The sequence below is a fragment of the Anomaloglossus baeobatrachus genome, chromosome 1 (genome assembly GCF_048569485.1).
Source record: "Anomaloglossus baeobatrachus isolate aAnoBae1 chromosome 1, aAnoBae1.hap1, whole genome shotgun sequence".
In the NCBI taxonomy this organism is placed as follows: domain Eukaryota; kingdom Metazoa; phylum Chordata; class Amphibia; order Anura; family Aromobatidae; genus Anomaloglossus; species Anomaloglossus baeobatrachus.
The window spans coordinates 434,963,605-434,981,968 of NC_134353.1; the positions used below are offsets into that span (position 1 = coordinate 434,963,605).

At 45.0% G+C, this 18,364-nt stretch overlaps 1 protein-coding gene across 2 annotated transcripts in view; it reads left to right on the forward strand.

Annotated features, from left to right (window-relative positions):
* Positions 1-18,364, forward strand: part of CACNA1S (calcium voltage-gated channel subunit alpha1 S) — a 2,360,423-nt gene that overhangs the window by 1,671,927 nt on the left and 670,132 nt on the right. For both annotated transcript variants that reach the window (XM_075352638.1, XM_075352639.1), the window contains exon 30: positions 18,132-18,284. In XM_075352638.1, the coding sequence (XP_075208753.1) occupies positions 18,132-18,284 (153 nt within the window). The remainder of the gene's footprint in view (positions 1-18,131; positions 18,285-18,364) is intronic.

Below are 18,364 nucleotides of genomic sequence, written 5' to 3' on the forward strand. Positions count from 1 at the left end.
TGCAGTTGATGTGTGGAATGGAAGTGACACACCTGCAGAGGACTGGCAATCAGGGTCTTATTGGGCTATTTAACTTAGTAGCTTTCTCTTGTTACTTGCCGGCCGTCAATTGCTCCTGTGTGTTAAGGACATTTTGCAACCAGCTCTGTTCACTTCCAGAACTTCCCTCAGATAAGTGGTCTTGTACCTCTGCAGTTTGTTTACCATCTTTTATTGTTGTTCTGCTTTTATACTATGCATGATTCCTAATTTGTCTGTGTGGAGTTCATGGTGGAATGGTATTATTCCCTGCTGGGAGTGTCTGTATACTTAGCTCCATGATTCTGCAAGATTTATGTTTTGTCATGCCTGGTATTATTCAGTCCCTCATCTGTATTAGTGTTTTTTGGATCCCAGTAACATCTGAGTGCTGGTACAGTGGGGGAGAGGTTTAGTAACCTCAGGATTTTTCCATATCAGTAGTGCTGGTATTTATTAGGGTTTTTACGGCTGCAGACAGTTGCTCTTTCCTATCCTTTTCTATAAAGATAGTTTGGGCCTCACCTTTGCTGAAATCTATCCTTTCTGGCTTTGTATTGTGTTTTTCTATATCACCGTAGCCTTTACATGTGGCGGGCTATCTATCTATCTTTGGGGACTACTCCAAGGCAGATTAGCTTTCTTATATTTCTGTGAGATTATTTAGTTCTCTGGCTTTGTCGAGGCGTCCAGGTCATCGTAGGCACGCCCCACGGCTACTGTTAGTTGTGTGTCAGGATTAGGTCTGAGGTCCGTTAAGTTTCCAGCCACTCTGTTACCTGTTTGGGATTCCGCATTATTTGATCCTCCCCGGTCCCTGAATCATAACAGGTTTCTTTTTATTACTTGAAACTTTGTTACCAGAGGGTATAAACTAACTATTCTAGTAATATATTAACTCTCCACATTTATATGCAGATTCCCCTGTACTCTAACACCACTATGTTGCCGGGTCGGTTCTGCTGATCTGAGCCGACAACAGAGAGAGTGCTGGCATTATGCATGTTGGACAAGGCATAAGGACTAGCCCAGATCCTGAAACGAGCATTATTGATGACACTTTGTTTCAGGGAAGAGACAGAGACTGTGGCAGTGACAGCAGCCTCTACCCCAATGACACTTCTTTTGAATATTACAGCATTCCCTGGGATTCTCAAATAAAGCATCATCAGAAAGGAAGTAAGGAAAAAAATGGAATAGCAGAAAGTTTAGTTAGAGAACGGTAGGGAGTTTCTAATGCAAGTATATTGGAAAATAGATCAATCAACAGAAATTGCCGCAGCTACCCACCCCTGGGCATCAGCCGTGTTGCTTATGTAGACGGCAGGCGGTAATCCTCCACATACACTGGGCAGGTGGTGCTTATCCCCCAAGCAAAAAAAGTTCCTGGATAGAGTCCAACAATAGAGATAGGGCAGCACTCACCAACGTCCAGTAAAAAAGACTTTATTTATTCATGGTGCAGGTAAAAAGGCAGGAGCAGAGTTGACAGCAGGGCCCTTTATTTATTCATGGAGCAGGTAAAAAGGCAGGAGCAGAGTTGACAGCAGGGCCCCCTCATGGACATGAGGGGGCCCTGCTGTCAACTCTGCTCCTGCCTTTTTACCTGCACCATGAATAAATAAAGTCTTTTTTACTGGACGTTGGTGAGTGCTGCCCTATCTCTATTGTTGGACTCTATATTGGAAAATAGTTTAGATTATGGCATGGAATTTATGGAATTTAGAATGAAAATTACTTTGGCTTTCCGACCACCCCTTAAAATATCTGGATAGTTAAAATCCCACATAATAAAGACCTGAATATTATTTGCTGCCTTTTTATATCTTACTGCTATTCATATTCCTGTTCAGATATGATATGAGGCTTATAGAAAAATACATTTAGTAGTTTACCATTATTGCCTGCCCCATGGATATTTACCCATATTGACTCCATATTGTTGCAGCTCCACCCAGTGTCATCATTCAGCACATGTTTTAAGTTGGATTTAACAAAAATACACACCCTCTTCCTTTTTTATTTTTCCTTTCTTTTCTGAATGTGGTATAACCCTCCACATTTGGCATCCTGTCATGGCTGTCGTCCAGCCTGGTTTCTGTAGTGCCCACCACATCATAACCTGTGGCTGACATAAGGGTCTCCATGGTGCGGCTGTGGAGAGCTATAGTTCATTGAGGAAACCATAAATACCATCATGTATTGTAACATACTGAAGCAGAGTATGATTCCCTTCCTTTGGAAACTGGGCCACAGGGCAGTATTCTGATATAACAACCCCAAAGACACCTCTAATGCAACACTGCCTTGCTAAAGGAACTGAGGGTAAAGGTGCTGGACTAGCTAAGCTTGTCTAATGACCTAAACTCTATTGTGAATCTGTGGGGCATCCTCAAATGGAAAGGTGGAGGAGCACAAGGTCTCTAACATCCAACAGCTCTATGATGTAAACATAGAAGACAGGCAGAGGATTCCAGTGACAACCTGTGAAGCTCTAGTGTACTCCATGCCCAAGAGAGTTAAGGCAGTGCTTGAAATAATGGTGGCCACACAAAATATTGACACTTTGACCATTTTCAATTATGGGTGTGTTTACTTTTGTTGACAGCAGTTTAGATATTACTGGCTGTGTGTTGGGTTAATTAGAGGGCAAATTTAGAGCTATACAGGCTGTATGCTGACTATATTACATTGTATCAAAGTGTCACATCTTCAGTGTTCTTACTTGAAAACATATAATAATTGCCAAAAGTAGTAAAACAACCCAAATACATCTTTGAACCTCCACCATATCTGACTGTAGATAGTGTGTTCTTTTCTGTTCCAGGGAGATTAGCTTCAGTGCCGTGGGTTGTAAACTTGTTGATTATATTGCACTCCATAGATAAAAAAAAACATCAAGATCTCTGGAGATGGACTTGTAACCTTGAGATTGTTGATATTTTTCAACAATTTTGCTTCTCAAGTCCTCAAACAGTTCTCTTCTCCTCTTTCTGTTCTTCAGCTTAGTGTGGCACGCAGACACACAATAAAAGATTGAGTCAACTTCTCCCCTTTTTATTTGGTTTCAGGTGTGATTTTCATATTGCCGACACCTGTTTCTTGCCACACGTGAGTTTGAACAAGCATCACATCCTTGAAACAAAGTTATTTACCCACAGTTTTGGAATGGTGTAAACAATTTTGTCTTGTCCATGTTTGGGGTTTTGTTTGAAATTATGTCAAATCTGCTTTTTTTCAGTTTTTTTTATGTTGTTCCAATACACACAAAGTAAATAAACATGTGTATGACAAAACATGTGTAATTGCAATAATTTTCTGGGAAAAATATTTTTAATGTATTTTCCGGTTTATAAGACGCACTATATTATAAGAAGCACCCCAAATTCAGAGCAAAGAAAAGTGGAAAAAAAATGGGGTCTGCCTTCTAATCCGGAGGGGGCGGCAGCAGTGGTAGAGCGGAGTCTCAGGACGGTGGGTGTCCCAAAAACTGTCGGTTGTGCTGGTGCTAGGGCAGCTGTGCTGGGGCTGCGGCGGTGGCTGGTGCAGCTTTGCTAGGGCCCGGACTGCGGCTGCGCAGCTCTGCTGGTGCTGGGGCAGCTGTGCTGGGGCTCGGGTTGCGGCAGCGGTGAGTGCTTTAAAGAAATGGCGCCCAGAGTCAGCACAGATTGAGCTCTCAGCACAATAGTAAGCCGAGATCTCATCTGCGCATGCGTCACCTCTGGGCACCATTTTCCTTAAGATCCTGGAAGATCAATGGGCTGGAAGCGGCGCGTGCGCAGATGAGAGCTGGAGCCGAGAGCTCCATCTGCACATGAGCCGACTCCAGGCGACATTATTGAAGTCCTCACTGCTCGCCCCACAGCACCAGCCCAGCCGCAGCCCCAGGCCCAGCACCAGCAGCCATAGACCCCGCACAGCCGCCCCGGCACCAGCCACCACAGACCCCAAACAGCAACACCAGCCACCGCAGACCTCACACAGCCACCCCAGCACCAGCCGCCGCAGACACCACACAGCCACACCAGCCCACTGCAGATTTCCGCACAGCCGCCGCAGGCCCCGCACAGCCACACCAACCGCCGCAGACCCCGCACAATCACACCACCCGCTGTAGACTTTGCACAGCCGCCGCAGCACAGCGCCCGCAGCATTGCCCCAGCCTACTATGACTCCTCTCCACCACCCCCGGTAAGCTACAGTCAGATTATAAGACACACCCCTCACTTTCCTCTCAAATTTTTGGGTGGAAAAGTGCATCTTTTAATTTTCTGGAACAATTTCAAGAGTGCCAACATTTTGTCCATGACTGTATGTAGTAAAGGTCCATCTGCAGTCCTGTATGTCCAACTTCAATTTGGTATGGTCGAATTAAATTTTTATAGTCCCCCATCCTATAATAATTTCCCCCATCCTGGCCTTCAAGCTGTGTTAATGTCCCCCGTCCTGGACACCTATCCTGTAGTAATGTCCCCCTTTTTGACTGTAATAATGTCCCATGTCTTGGCTCTTTTCATCAATAATGTCCCCCACCCTGGCCCTCATCTTTTAATAATGTTATTTGCTAATATCACTTGTCTTAGCCCCATCCCTTACTAATGTTAGCCAACCTTTAATATTGTCATATGTTCTGGCGCCTTTCTTTAATAATGTCCTCTGTCCTGGCACTTTTCTCCAACAGATTTAAAATCAAATTTTCTTTCCTCTCCCCACTTCCATGACAAGCAACATGCTCTTCTTCCTCCATAGCCTTTACAGAGGGCAGAATGGCAGTGGCATAGCAAATGGGGGACGGAGGGGGCGGTCCTCCCCGGGTGGCACGTGTCAGGGGGGCGGAATTTCGGGGGTAAAAAATAGAAAGCTTATAGAAAAGGGCCATCTGCAGCTGCATTCCTGAACATCTTTAACCGCTTAACGACCCATGACGTAGTGTGTACGTCATGGTGACATGGTACTTACGTCATGGCAAAATCGCGGCCCCGGAGCCCTGGTGGCTGCGATCGGTGTGCAAAAACCTTAGATTCGGGGAGGAGGGGACCTCTGCCTGACCTCAGGAGGTGTGGTATCTCCCCCCCAGATCTACGGAGGCTGTGATTGGCTGACGAACGCCGCTCAGCCAATCACAGCAACTGTGATGTTTCAGCCATTGAAAATGGCTAAAACATTGAAATCCAGCCATGATCAGTGCAGCTATAGCACTGATTATCGGCTGGAGCTGGGTGAACTTTATTTCACCCACCCCCAGCTCTGATTAGAGAGATCGGCCTTGTGACCGATCTCTCCAATCACCTTGGATCTGGGGTCAGTGACCTGTAGGTGACAACTCCCCTCAACTTCACTCCATCCCTGTAAGTGCCATTTGGTAAGTGCCCCCAATCCACCGCTGCACCCGATCAGCAGCAGCAGTAGTCACCACCCCCGATCCACCGCCACTACTGTCTCTGATCTGCCACCGCTCTACCCATTAGCCGCTGCACGCCTTCATCTGCCACCACTCTCCCCATCAGCCGCTGCCCGCCTTCATTCGCCACCGCTCTCCCCATTAGCCGCTGCCCGCCTTCATCCACCACCACTCTCCCCATCAACCACTGCCCGCTTTCATCCGCCACCGCTCTCCCCATCAGCTGCTGCCCGCCTTCATCCGCCACCACTGTCCTCATCAGCCGCTGCCCGCCTTCATCCGCCACCACTCTCCTCTTCATCCGCTGCCCCCCTCCATCCGCTGCCCCCCTCCATCGGCCACTACTCTCCCCATCAGCCGCTGCCTCCTCCCCGATCTGATGCCCACCTCTCACCCTCCTGCATCTGCTGCCCCCTCCCCCACCTCTCATCCTCCTGCATCTGCTGCCTCTTCCATCTACTGTGATCCTGCTGTCTAGATCCATCCTGTAAGGTAGCTATCTCACCTTCCACCCTCCCTCTCCCCCCCCTCACCCCTCGCCAACGGAGGGGAGTAGCAAATTTGACAACCGCCCTGAGCGGCAAAAGCAGTTGCTACGCCACTAGAGATGAGCGAACCGGTCCCGGTTCAGCTCGAGGTCGGTTCGCCGAACGGAGGTCCCGTTCGAGTTCGGTTCGTTGAACGTTCGATGAACCGAACTCGAACCAATAGGCTGTAATGGGAGGAAATCACAAACATATAAAAATGCATGATAAATGTACACAAACAGTTAATAAACATTGCCATAACACTTACCCTTCCTCGCGATCCCTTCTGCACTCTGTCTCCTGCCGCTATTCCATCCGATGATCGCTGAATCCTCCCGGCGACCGGCACTGCCAGCAGAGATGCAGGACCTATCGTGACGTCAAAATAGCCATGTGACCAGTCACGTGGCTATTATCTCATTGGCTACAGACTGGTCACATGACTATGACGCGTCATGTAGGACCTGCGAGTGCATCTCTCCGGTACACGGTGCACATATGAGTATCGCCGTGTACCGGCGACATGCTCTAGCACACGGTCGACTCCCCGTTCCGTTAGGGACTGGCTGACACAGCCGGTCATTAACGGAGATCACCGTTGCCATAGCAACGCAGTTAGCGGTGACGTCACCGCTAACCGCGGCTCCGAGAGCACCGTTGCTATGGTAACGCGTCTGTCAGCGTTACCGCTGTTACCGCTGACAGCCAGCACTGATCACTCACGGAGTGAAGGCTGCACGCTGCTTCCCGATTGTAGTGAGGATTGTAGTGAGGATGAGGTTCCCCAGCCCCAAGTGATGAGCTGGTGAACCTCATCCTCACTACAATCGTCACTACTACTACACTAGAAAGAAAGAAGACAGAAGAGCAGGATCGTGGAGGGCTGACAGGGGGTAATAAAGATGGAGTCTCTAATGTGTCTGTGTATTTATTTCTATTAAAGTATTTTTTCTCTGTGTGGTGTCTTTTTTTAACCCTTTATTGGAGATTCTTAATGGCCGGGTCAAACGTGCCTGACATTAAGAATCTCTGGCTTTATACTGGCTAGTAAAACAAACCCAGTATTAACTCATGATTACCCAACAAGCCACCCGGCTCCAGGGCTGTTGGAAGAGTTGGATACAGCGCCAGATGATGGCGCTTCTATGAGAGCGCCATTTTCTGGGACGGCTGCGGACTGAAATCCGCAGCAGAGGCGCCCAGAAACCTCGGGCTAACCTGTGTTGCGGATTCCAATCCCCAGCTGCCTAGTTGTACCCGGCTGGACACAAAAATGGGGCGAAGCCCACGTCATTTGTTTTTTAATTATTTCATGAAATAAGTGAAATAATTAAAAAAAAACGGGCTTCCCTATATTTTTGGTTCCCAGCCGGGTACAAATAGGCAACTGGGGTTGGAGGCAGCCCGTGGCTGCCTGCTGTACCTGGCTAGCATACAAAAATATTGCAAAGCCCACGTCATTTTTTTGGTGGGCAAAAAAATTCTGCATACAGTCCTGGATGGAGTATGCTGAGCCTTGTAGTTCTGCAGCTGCTGTCTGCTCTTCTCCATACAGACAGACAGCAGCTGCAGAACTACAAGGATCAGCATACTCCATCCAGGACTGTATGCAGAAGTTTTTTGCCCCCTGAAAAAATTATGTGGGCTTCGCCATATTTTTGTATGCTAGCCAGGTACAGCAGGCAGGTACGGCTGCCCCCAACCCCCAGTTGCCTATTTGTACCCGGCTGGGAACCAAAAATAAAGGGAAGCCCTTTTTTTATTATTTCATGAATTTCATGAAATAATTAGAAAACAAATGACGTAGGCTTCGCCCCATTTTTGTGTCCAGCCAGGTACAACTAGGCAGCTGGGGATTGGAATCCGCAGCACAGGTTGGCCTGAGCTTTCTGGGCCCCACTTCTGCGAATTGCAGTCTGCAGCCGCCTCAGAAAATGGCATTTTCATAGAAGCGCCATCTTCTGGCGCTGTATCCAACTCTTCCAGCACCTGCCTGCTATACCTGGCTAGCATACAAAAATATGGCGAAGCTCACGTCCTTTTTTTGTAGTTTTTTGGCAAAAAAAATAAAAAATGCTTCCCTGGATTTTCCATTGCCAGTGAAGGTAACACCAAGCAGTGGGGGTTAGCAGCCAGTAGCTGCTTGGATTACCCTTAGCTAGCAATACAAAAAATGCAGCGGGAGCCCATATATATTTTTTTTAATTATTTATTTAAATAACTAAAAATAAAATGGGCTTCCCTGTATTTTGATTGCTGGACATCACAGTGCTGTAAAAATAAATCTTTAAAAAAAATGACGTAGCGCTCCGCGGTATTTTTGATTCTCAGCGCAGATAAAGCAGACAGCTATGGGTTGCCACCCCCATCTGCCTGCCGTTACCTTGGTTGGCAATCAAAATACAGGGAAGCCCATTAATTTTTTCTATTTAAAAATAGTTAAAAAAAAAATGACGTTGGGTCCCCCCATTTTTGATAGCCAGCTAGGGTAAAGCAGACGGCTGTAGCCTGAAAACCACAGCTGGCAGCTTTACCGTGGTTGGGGATCCAATGTGGAGGTCCCCTCAGGCTCTTTTTTATAATTATTTTATAAATATTAATAATTACACAATAAAAGTAGGGTCCCCCCCAAATTGGATCACCAGCCAAGGTAAAGCGGACAGCTGTGGTCTGTTATTCTCAGGGTGGGAAGGTCCATAGTTATTGGGCCTTCACAGCCTAAAAATAGCAGGCCGCAGGCACCCCAGACGTGGCGCATCCACTAGATGCGCCAATCCTGGCGCTTCACCCCAGCTCATCCCGTGCCCTGGTGCAGTGGCAAACGGGGTAATAAATCGGGTTGATACTAGCTGTAAAGTAACCTGAGATCAAGCCCAGCAGTTTGTGATGTCATGGCGTCTATTAGATACCCAACATCATAAACTGTCAGTACTAACAAAAAAAAAAATCGACAAAAGAAATTTATTTGAAAAAACAGTCCCCAAAACATTTCCTCTTTCACCAATTTATTGTAAGAAAAAAAATAAAGGGGTCCCACGACGACTCTGGACCGTCTAGAATATGGGGGGGAGACACTCAGGGAACGTATCCCCCATTTTCTAGGAGTGCGGACCCTTCATGTGAGGAGTGTGGGTGCAATGAATCTGCACTCACTCTTCTCGGGTCCACAGCAGCAGAGTCCATGTCGTAATGGTTGCTACCAAAGCTGCAATGCCCTGCTCATGAGGTAAGGGCATGCCTAATCAGGAGAACTACTGTAGAAGAAGCTCTGCTCACTGGTATATAGGTGCTCAGAGGTAATAATAGATAAAATTAGTGAGTAACCTCGGCACTCTAAATCTCCCAGACTAAGTCAGAAAGTCACAACGGATAGTAATGCAAAATCACTCTTTATTGGTCCGTATTAAGAAAAAAAATGTTTTCATAAGCATATATGTTTTTGTCCAAAACAAGTTACAAATGACGTTTCGGCCTGAGCCTTCGTCAGATTGGACTTATCTGCATGTAATCATGAAAAATGACAATAATCAGTATCACATAAGAGTGAGAGAACAATAACATAAACTCGAACAATATAGAGGTACAATTGGGATGCAGCAAAAAAATTGCAACACAGCAAGAAATGAAACACATGATACAAATGTCATAATACAGTACAAGGACAATATAGTAATGACAAATATGGGGTCAGAGTAGGCTTAGACAGCTCTGGTACGAAAGAGATGTCAATCATAAAGTAACATGTGCAGTAGGTGTAGAGCTACAGTATGCATGGCAGAGCTAATGGGTAGACCGACCATAGAAAAAGAACGGAGAAAAAGTGGAGAAAAAGTGGAGAAAAAATGGAGAAAAAAATGGAGAAAAAGTGGAGAAAAAGTGGAGAAAAAAATGGAGAAAAAGTGGAGAAAAAGTGGAGAAAAAGTGGAGAAAAAGTGGAGAAAAAAATGGAGAAAAAGTGGAGAAAAAGTGGAGAAAAAGTGGAGAAAAAGTGGAGAAAAAAATTGAGAAAAAGTGGAGAAAAAGTGGAGCACCCTTTGGTGCCTTTCATGTGGCACTAAGGGGTGCTTAGCTTTGTATTTAGCCAAAAAAATGAAAAAAAAAATGACGTAGGGTTCCCCCTAGTTTTGTAGCCAGCTAGGGTAAAGCAGACGGCTGCAGCCTGCAGACCACAGCTGGCAACCTCACCTTGGCTGGTAATCCAAAACTGAGGGCACCCCACGCTGTTATTTTAAATTAAATAAATAATTAAAAAAAAAAAACACGTAGGGGTCCCCCAAAATTGGATCACCAGCCAAGGTAAAGCAGACAGCTGGGGCCTGATATTCTCAGACTAGGGAGGTCCATGGTTATTGGACTCTCCCCAGCCTAAAAATAGCAGGCCGCAGCCGCCCCAGAAGTGGCGCATCCATTAGATGCGCCAATCCTGGTGCTTCGCCCCAGCTCATCCCGCGCCCTGGTGCGGTGGCAAACGGGGTAATATATGGGGTTAATACCAGATGTGTAATGTCACCTGGCATCAAGCCCTGGGGTTGGTGAGGTCAGGCGTCTATCAGATACCCGACATCACCAACCCAGTCAGTAATAAAAAAAAATAGACAAACACATTTTTATTTGAAAAAACACATCCCAAAACATTCCCTCTTTAACCAATTTATTAGAATGAAAAACAAATCCAGGTCTGCTGTAATCCAAGGGGTTGCCATGACGATCCACACTGTCCCAGTCAATGAAGAGCAGGATGTTCCCCATTGGCTGGGAGAGCAGTGCAGTGACCTGAGCTAACATCAATGGGTCAGCCCAGGTCACTGCAGGGGATGACAAGTGCTGCTGTCAGCGAGGTACATTACCTGCGCTGATCTCCAGCACACTGACAGCCCCTGTCACTGAGTTCAATGACCGGCGCCTTCACACCAAGTATCGCGAGAGGCCCGTGACGTCACCGCTAGTCAGTCTCGGGTCGGAAGCGAGAGAAGGTGATGTGACAAGCGGCGGCCATGGAGGACAGTGACAGCGCTGAGGTCGGGATGGCGGGACTTCATCACCGCAGGTAAGCCGAGCGGGACCATGTGTGTGTGTGTGTGTGTATGTGTGTGTGTGTGTGTGTGTACGTGTGTACATGCCGCGGGCAGGAGGGGGCGGAGTGAGCTGAGCGGGGAAGTGTGGGCTTCCTGCACGTAACTAGGATAAACATCGGGTTACTAACCAAAGCGCTTTGGTTGGATACCCGATGTTTGTCTTGGTTACCAGCTTGTGGCAGGCTGCCAGCGATGGCTCCTGCACACTGTAGCTGTAAAAAGCCCTGCTTTTTGCTGCTAGAACCGTTCTCGAACGTATCTAGAACTATCGAGCTTTTGCAAAAAGCTCGAGTTCTAGTTCGATCTCAAACAGCCCCCAAAATCACTCGAGCCTAGAACTGGAGAACCGCGAACCGCGAACCGCGCTCAACTCTATACGCCACTGCAGAGTGGCACATGGTAGTGACATCGTGCATTTCAAGTAATGCTCACACTGACAGCAGCTGCCACCCTCTGATGGGCCAGTGGCCTGTAGAACTATTGCATTGCGGGAAGTTAGTGGCTCTCTATAGTAAGTATTAACATTTAGCTGAAAAAGGCACAGGTGTTATCAGGCCCCTGTTCTCCATAGGCTCGATTTTGGTCACACTCTCTGCAACCTTGATTATGATGATCTGACTGTGTCATATTTCATGTAATAGTCAGCATAATTGTCACACAGAGTTTTGCACAAACTTCGCCGACTGTCATTACAGCATCAGGCTCTGTTCACATTTCAGATACTGACACTCCGTCCAATGGTTTCTCTGATGCCTGGGATCAACACAGGCAGACTTGGGCATCAACCCCGCTGTGTGCTAACTTACAGTATAGCCAGGCTAGCAAGAGTTAATCTTTGCTGGTCTGCTTGCTGCTTTGATCATATGTTATGTGGAATCCTATTGTAGCACCCCTGAAGCCATCAGGGTGCTACAAGGTTCTGCATCCCCATAAGGATGCAGGGCCTACCCCCTAGGGCCCCGGGAGACGAGTGCCGGTAACACCAAAAACCCAGGTACTCCCAGTTTTTCCCCAACAATCCCCCATACAATGGTACAGGGCTAGGGTCGGACCAATGGATGGCCGCCTAGAGGTGGAGCCAGTCCAGTCCACTAGTTGACCAGGTGGGAGGGGTAGACTGTGGAGAGTAGTCAGTCGGAGTAGTAGGAGAGGAGTGAAGGTGGACGTGAAGCAACGTCCTGACTCAGGTTAACTGTAACCTGGTACCCAGGAGAGTAGTTGCCAGGTGAATACTCCCGGAACTACGCACTGATGGGGGACAGGACCCTAGGACAGGAAAGAGCTCCTAGCCGACCTGTTAACACCTGCACAGCGAGGGGACCTTCAAGGACCTCGCTGACGCTAAAAATCTGAAGACTCAGTAGCAAAGGGAGAACTTGGGACAGGACCAGAGACTCCAACCCCACAGGGTTCATGCTACCGTCAGGTGGACAGAAGTGTACAAACAACTGGACGTGGACCCCCAGTTGCTCTACGCCACGGGGATCCATTTACCAGAGACAGGTGCAGAAGGTACCAGATTACTACACTGGCAATGGGACGAAGGGGACCTGGACGTGAAACCAGCCGGCCTCGGGTAACCAATTAACACCAACAAGCAGTGAGTAAAGACCAGTTGCACTAAACTTGACTAAATAGTGCCAGGTAGGAGACTCAGGAATCTACACCATCAGAAGTATCCCTCAGATTAGGGATAGCATTGGGCCCCTTATTATGAAGGACAGCCTAGGGGTCCTGATTCCCTGCTATCCCATAGTCATCATGACAATAATAAAGTAACAAAAGCTTAATCAAGTTTTGTTGTCTGTTATAAAAAAAGTTGTTTTTCTTCATGCTATTCAAAATGGCAAATGTCATGAACAGCACTCTGCTGTCCCCAATCTTCAGAACAATTATGCAATTTATCAACAATTAATAGACGAGGCTGCAGCTTTTTCCACTACTAGGTTGACTATTAAAGAATTCACGCCGAGTATATGGTATATATACAACTGATTCCAAAGCATGGAATATACAGTGCCTACAAGTAGTATTCAACCCCCTGCAGATTTAGCAGGTTTGATAAGATGCAAATAAGTTAGAGCCTGCAAACTTCAAACAAGAGCAGGATTTATTAACAGATGCATAAATCTTACAAACCAACAAGTTATGTTGCTCAGTTAAATTTTAATAAATTTTCAACATAAAAGTGTGGGTCAATTATTATTCAACCCCTAGGTTTAATATTTTGTGGAATAACCCTTGTTTGCAATTACAGCTAATAATCGTCTTTTATAAGACCTGATCAGGCCGGCACAGGTCTCTGGAGTTATCTTGGCCCACTCCTCCATGCAGATCTTCTCCAAGTTATCTAGGTTCTTTGGGTGTCTCATGTGGACTTTAATCTTGAGCTCCTGCCACAAGTTTTCAATTGGGTTAAGGTCAGGAGACTGACTAGGCCACTGCAACACCTTGATTTTTTTCCCTCTTGAACCAGGCCTTGGTTTTCTTGGCTGTGTGCTTTGGGTCGTTGTCTTGTTGGAAGATGAAATGATGACTCATCTTAAGATCCTTGATGGAGGAGCGCAGGTTCTTGGCCAAAATCTCCAGGTAGGCCGTGCTATCCATCTTCCCATGGATGCGGACCAGATGGCCAGGCCCCTTGGCTGAGAAACAGCCCCACAGCATGATGCTGCCACCACCATGCTTGACTGTAGGGATGGTATTCTTGGGGTCGTATGCAGTGCCATCCAGTCTCCAAACGTCACGTGTGTGGTTGGCACCAAAGATCTCGATCTTGGTCTCATCAGACCAGAGAACCTTGAACCAGTCTGTCTCAGAGTCCTCCAAGTGATCATGAGCAAACTGTAGACGAGCCTTGACATGACGCTTTGAAAGTAAAGGTACCTTACGGACTCGTCTGGAACGGAGACCATTGCGGTGGAGTACGTTACTTATGGTATTGACTGAAACCAATGTCCCCACTGCCATGAGATCTTCCCGGAGCTCCTTCCTTGTTGTCCTTGGGTTAGCCTTGACTCTTCGGACAAGCCTGGCCTCGGCACGGGTGGAAACTTTCAAAGGCTGTCCAGGCCGTGGAAGGCTAACAGTAGTTCCATAAGCCTTCCACTTCCGGATAATGCTCCCAACAGTGGAGACAGGTAGGCCCAACTCCTTGGAAAGGGTTTTGTACCCCTTGCCAGCCTTGTGACCCTCCACGATCTTGTCTCTGATGGCCTTGGAATGCTCCTTTTGTCTTTCAAATGTTGACCAAGTATGAGTGCTGTTCACAAGTTTGGGGAGGGTCTTAATTAGTCAGAAAAGGCTGGAAAAAGAGATAATTAATCCAAACATGTGAAGCTCATTGTTCTTTGTGCCTGAAATACTTCTTAATACTTTAGGGGAACCAAACAGAATTCTTGTGGTTTGAGGGGTTGAATAATAAATGACCCTCTGAATAAACTTTTCACAATTTAAAAAAAAATAAAAAAAGAAATAACATTCTTTTTTGCTGCAGTGCATTTCACACTTCCAGGCTGATCTACAGTCCAAATGTCACAATGCCAAGTTAATTCCGAATGTGTAAACCAGCTAAATCTGCAGGGGGTTGAATACTACTTGTAGGCACTGTATACTGTATATATATACTTCAGTATACTGACAAATCAAATTTCTGCTTTTTATTAGATCAAAGTTATGCCCAGCCATAAACAGATCACTTCCTGTGATGGGTGAGCAGGGTTTTTCCATTTTTTTTCTTTGGTGCACACTACATCCAATCATGCTATTGTTACTCCCACTGCGAACCGTTCAAGCACTGGGCTGAGAACCGAGGGTACCTATAGGTGGCACAGTGGCTCAGTGGTTAGCACTGCAGTCTTACAATGCTGGGGTTGAAATCCCACCAAGGACAACATCTGGAAGAAGTTTAAACAAAAAGCCAGCACTAAATGTGCACTTCAGCACTAAAAATTCCAAACTGTACTTATTATAAATGAGTCATGGCTGTGGGCGGGACAGGTCCAAGCAAATGCTGCATGAAGTAAATAGCCTGTGGACAGGGCCTGATGACTGAATGTGAGCAGTCACCAACCGGCAAAATCTAGACAGGTGGAATACATCCCAAATTGGGGTGCATAGCAAGGTGGGGGTCACCAATTCAATGAAGAAAAAACAAAAAGCCAGCACTAAATGTGCACTTCAGCACTAAAAATTCCAAACTGTACTTATTATAAAAATTTTGAGATTTTTGGCAAAAAATTGCAATTTCTTGAAGAAATGGAAGAAGTTTGTATGTTCTCCCTGTGTTTGTCTGGGTTTCCTCGGGTATTCTGGTTTCTGCCCACACTCCAAAGACTTACTAATAGGAAATTTAGATTGCGAGCCCCAATGGGGACAGTATTCGGTGGCTTAGTGCAGTTTTGCAGCACTAGGGTCCTGGGTTCAAATCCCACCAAGGACAACATCTACAAGGAGTTTGTATGTTCTTCCTGTGTTTGAGTGGGTTTCCTCTGGTTTCCTCCCAGACTCCAAAAACATACAGATAGGGACTGTAGATTGTGAGCCTCGATGGTAACAGCGTTGCCAATGTATGTAATACACTATGGAATTAATAGCCCTATATAAATGAATAAATACTTAATTATTAATGTTGATGTATATAAAACACTATGGAATTAATGGCGCTATATTTGTGAATACATATTATTACCTGAGCACAGCGATGCTCGCGTGAGTGGTTTGCATAAGTAAAACACCAAAACTCCGAATCCAAACTCTATCTTTTTGTACAGTTTGTGTTTGATACGAACATCGAACACTGAACCACAGATTCGCTCATGTCTTATCATGATGCAGAAAATTTTTCTACCATGATTATCGGATCGATGCAAACCCCAATATTCCTAATTGTGTGATCCTGCTTTAATTAAAGAAAGCTTGCATCTGGGAAGTATAATTGCCTGTCTCTGTATAAATGAATCTCAGTCTTGCTGTCTTTTTCCTCAGCATTTCTCTTCTGTAATTACCTGTCCACATCAGGGGGTCCAAGCTGCATAGGGGCCAGATGTTGTGTTAGGCCTCTTTCACACATGTTTTTTGCCATCCATCACAATCCGTCAAATTTAGAAAAAAATGGATCCAGCGCTGGATCTGTTTGTTTCTCATTGACTTGTATTAGCGACGGATTGTGATAGATGTCGTACGACGGATCAGTCGAAAAATGTCTGTCCGTCGGACGGAGACAACATCCACAGTAACGTTCTTTTGTGTGCGTCCAAAAAAACGGACAGAGACATCCGTCTTTTGGTGTAATTGAGACCTATGGGTGCAGGATCAGTTGTAATCCATCAAATGACAGAATCCAGCAATGGATTTTTTTTTTTAACCGAGCATGCTCAGATAGGGTGTAAATTCATTTCTAGTAAGAAAAAAGTCTCTCTCTCTCTCTCTCTCTCTCTCTCATATATATAACCTTTGGCAAGTAAAAAGTGATACAACGGATCAGTTTTTTACAGGGATCCGTCGCACCAGTTTTACCACAATCTGCAATGGATCCATCGCATCAGCCACAAAACGGATTGTGACTGATGGGAAAAAAAAAAAACCCCTCATGTGTGAAAGAGGCCTTATCTGTCTCTTTCTTTTTCCAGTTTTAATTAGTTCCTCTGTTCCCCAGTTATAATTAATCCCATATGTTCAGTGTGTATCCCCTATCCAGAGACTAAAGAGATGTCTTTATGGATGACAGACAGATAATTAAACTGTATGAAAGAGACTTTTTAACATTAGGAGATTATAATCTAATATTCCCGTGAGATTTAAAATTTTACACTAGCATGGGGCATTGACAGCATTAGTTGGTGCGCAAGCCCACAGGTGGATTCTCCTGTATGGATCTAATAGGCACCTATTAGCATGACTCTTTTTTCACACATTTCGGTCTCACCATCAGCTAAATCAAACAAGCTGTCTTTGACCTTGTTTTTTCCCCCTCTTAACTCATTTTTTACCAGTGGAATGGGGATGGGAGTTGTTTTGCTAGCGCTATAAGGCTATGTGCGCACTTTGCGTCGAGGTAGTTGCAGTTTTGAACGCATCCTCTGGCAGAAATTGTCTTTGTCAAATTTGGTTTTGACCACAACAACGCCATAAATACACTTGCGTTTTTACCGCGTTTTACCCGCGATTTACATGCTTTTTCATTGCATAAAGTCAAATGCATTTTGAATACAAATACACTACTAAATAAAGTTTAAACATTCAAACACTTTGAAAAAAACGGAAAAAAATGATAACAAATATGATGAAAATCATACATAAAATAACTATTTCAATTAATATTATAATTATATTTTAATATTCATGCTTAAAATAATGTTAAATTATGGATTTTCATTAATTTAATTGTCAGACTATGTGTGTGTAAAGGGACATATTATTCCCATATTATAAAGTAAAAAATGCATGCATTTATTTTGCTAAAAAAGCACGTTTTCTGCATCAAAAAAACATGTAAAATGCTGGAATTTTAATTTAGGTTGCACTTTGAAATTTCTCGTTGACTCTAATGTTAGCAAAACGCTGCCAAAATGGCAAAAACAATTGACATGTTGCTTCTTTAAAAGCTGAGTTTTTGACAAATTTTCTGCAACAAAAACGCTGCTTTTAGAAAAGCAAAGTGCACACACAAAAACTAAAATTCCCATAGACGTTGCTGGAAAATCAAAACGCATGCATTTTTGCAATTAAATGCTGCAGTTGAAAACGCTGCAGAAATGCAAAAAAAACCCCTCAAAGTGCGCACAGAGCCTAAAAGAAGAAGAGTTTAAAGTCTACTTCCTGCTGCAGTTCCGGAGTTCCTTCAGTCTCTTATTGCTGGTCAAGTATCAAAGCAAATGAGGAAGGGTCATTTTGTGGTGTAATGGAAAACTAAAATTACTTTCATCGTCAATGGATTTCCTGTGTTCCTGTCTCTAGCAAACTGTATCTTACCCTTTTTGCTATACTTGCTATGTTCATTTAATTTTAACTATTACAGTATTTTAATGATAATTTTTCTGTTTAAAGAAGCAATATTGCTTTAATATCTATTGATGGAATGCTAAGTATTTCATCTTATTTTTATGGCAGACACCAGGCATTCCTGCTACACCAGGAGCTGATGATTCCTCCAGGATCTCCATTACTTTTTTCCGATTGTTCCGTGTCTTGCGCTTAGTAAAGCTGCTGAGTCGTGGTGAGGGAGTAAGAACTCTGCTCTGGACCTTCATAAAATCCTTTCAGGTAATTTTACATTTGTAGTAATTATTGTGAAACAGTAAATAAAAAAGCCAAGCACTCTAGTTAAGTTTATTTAGTAAACT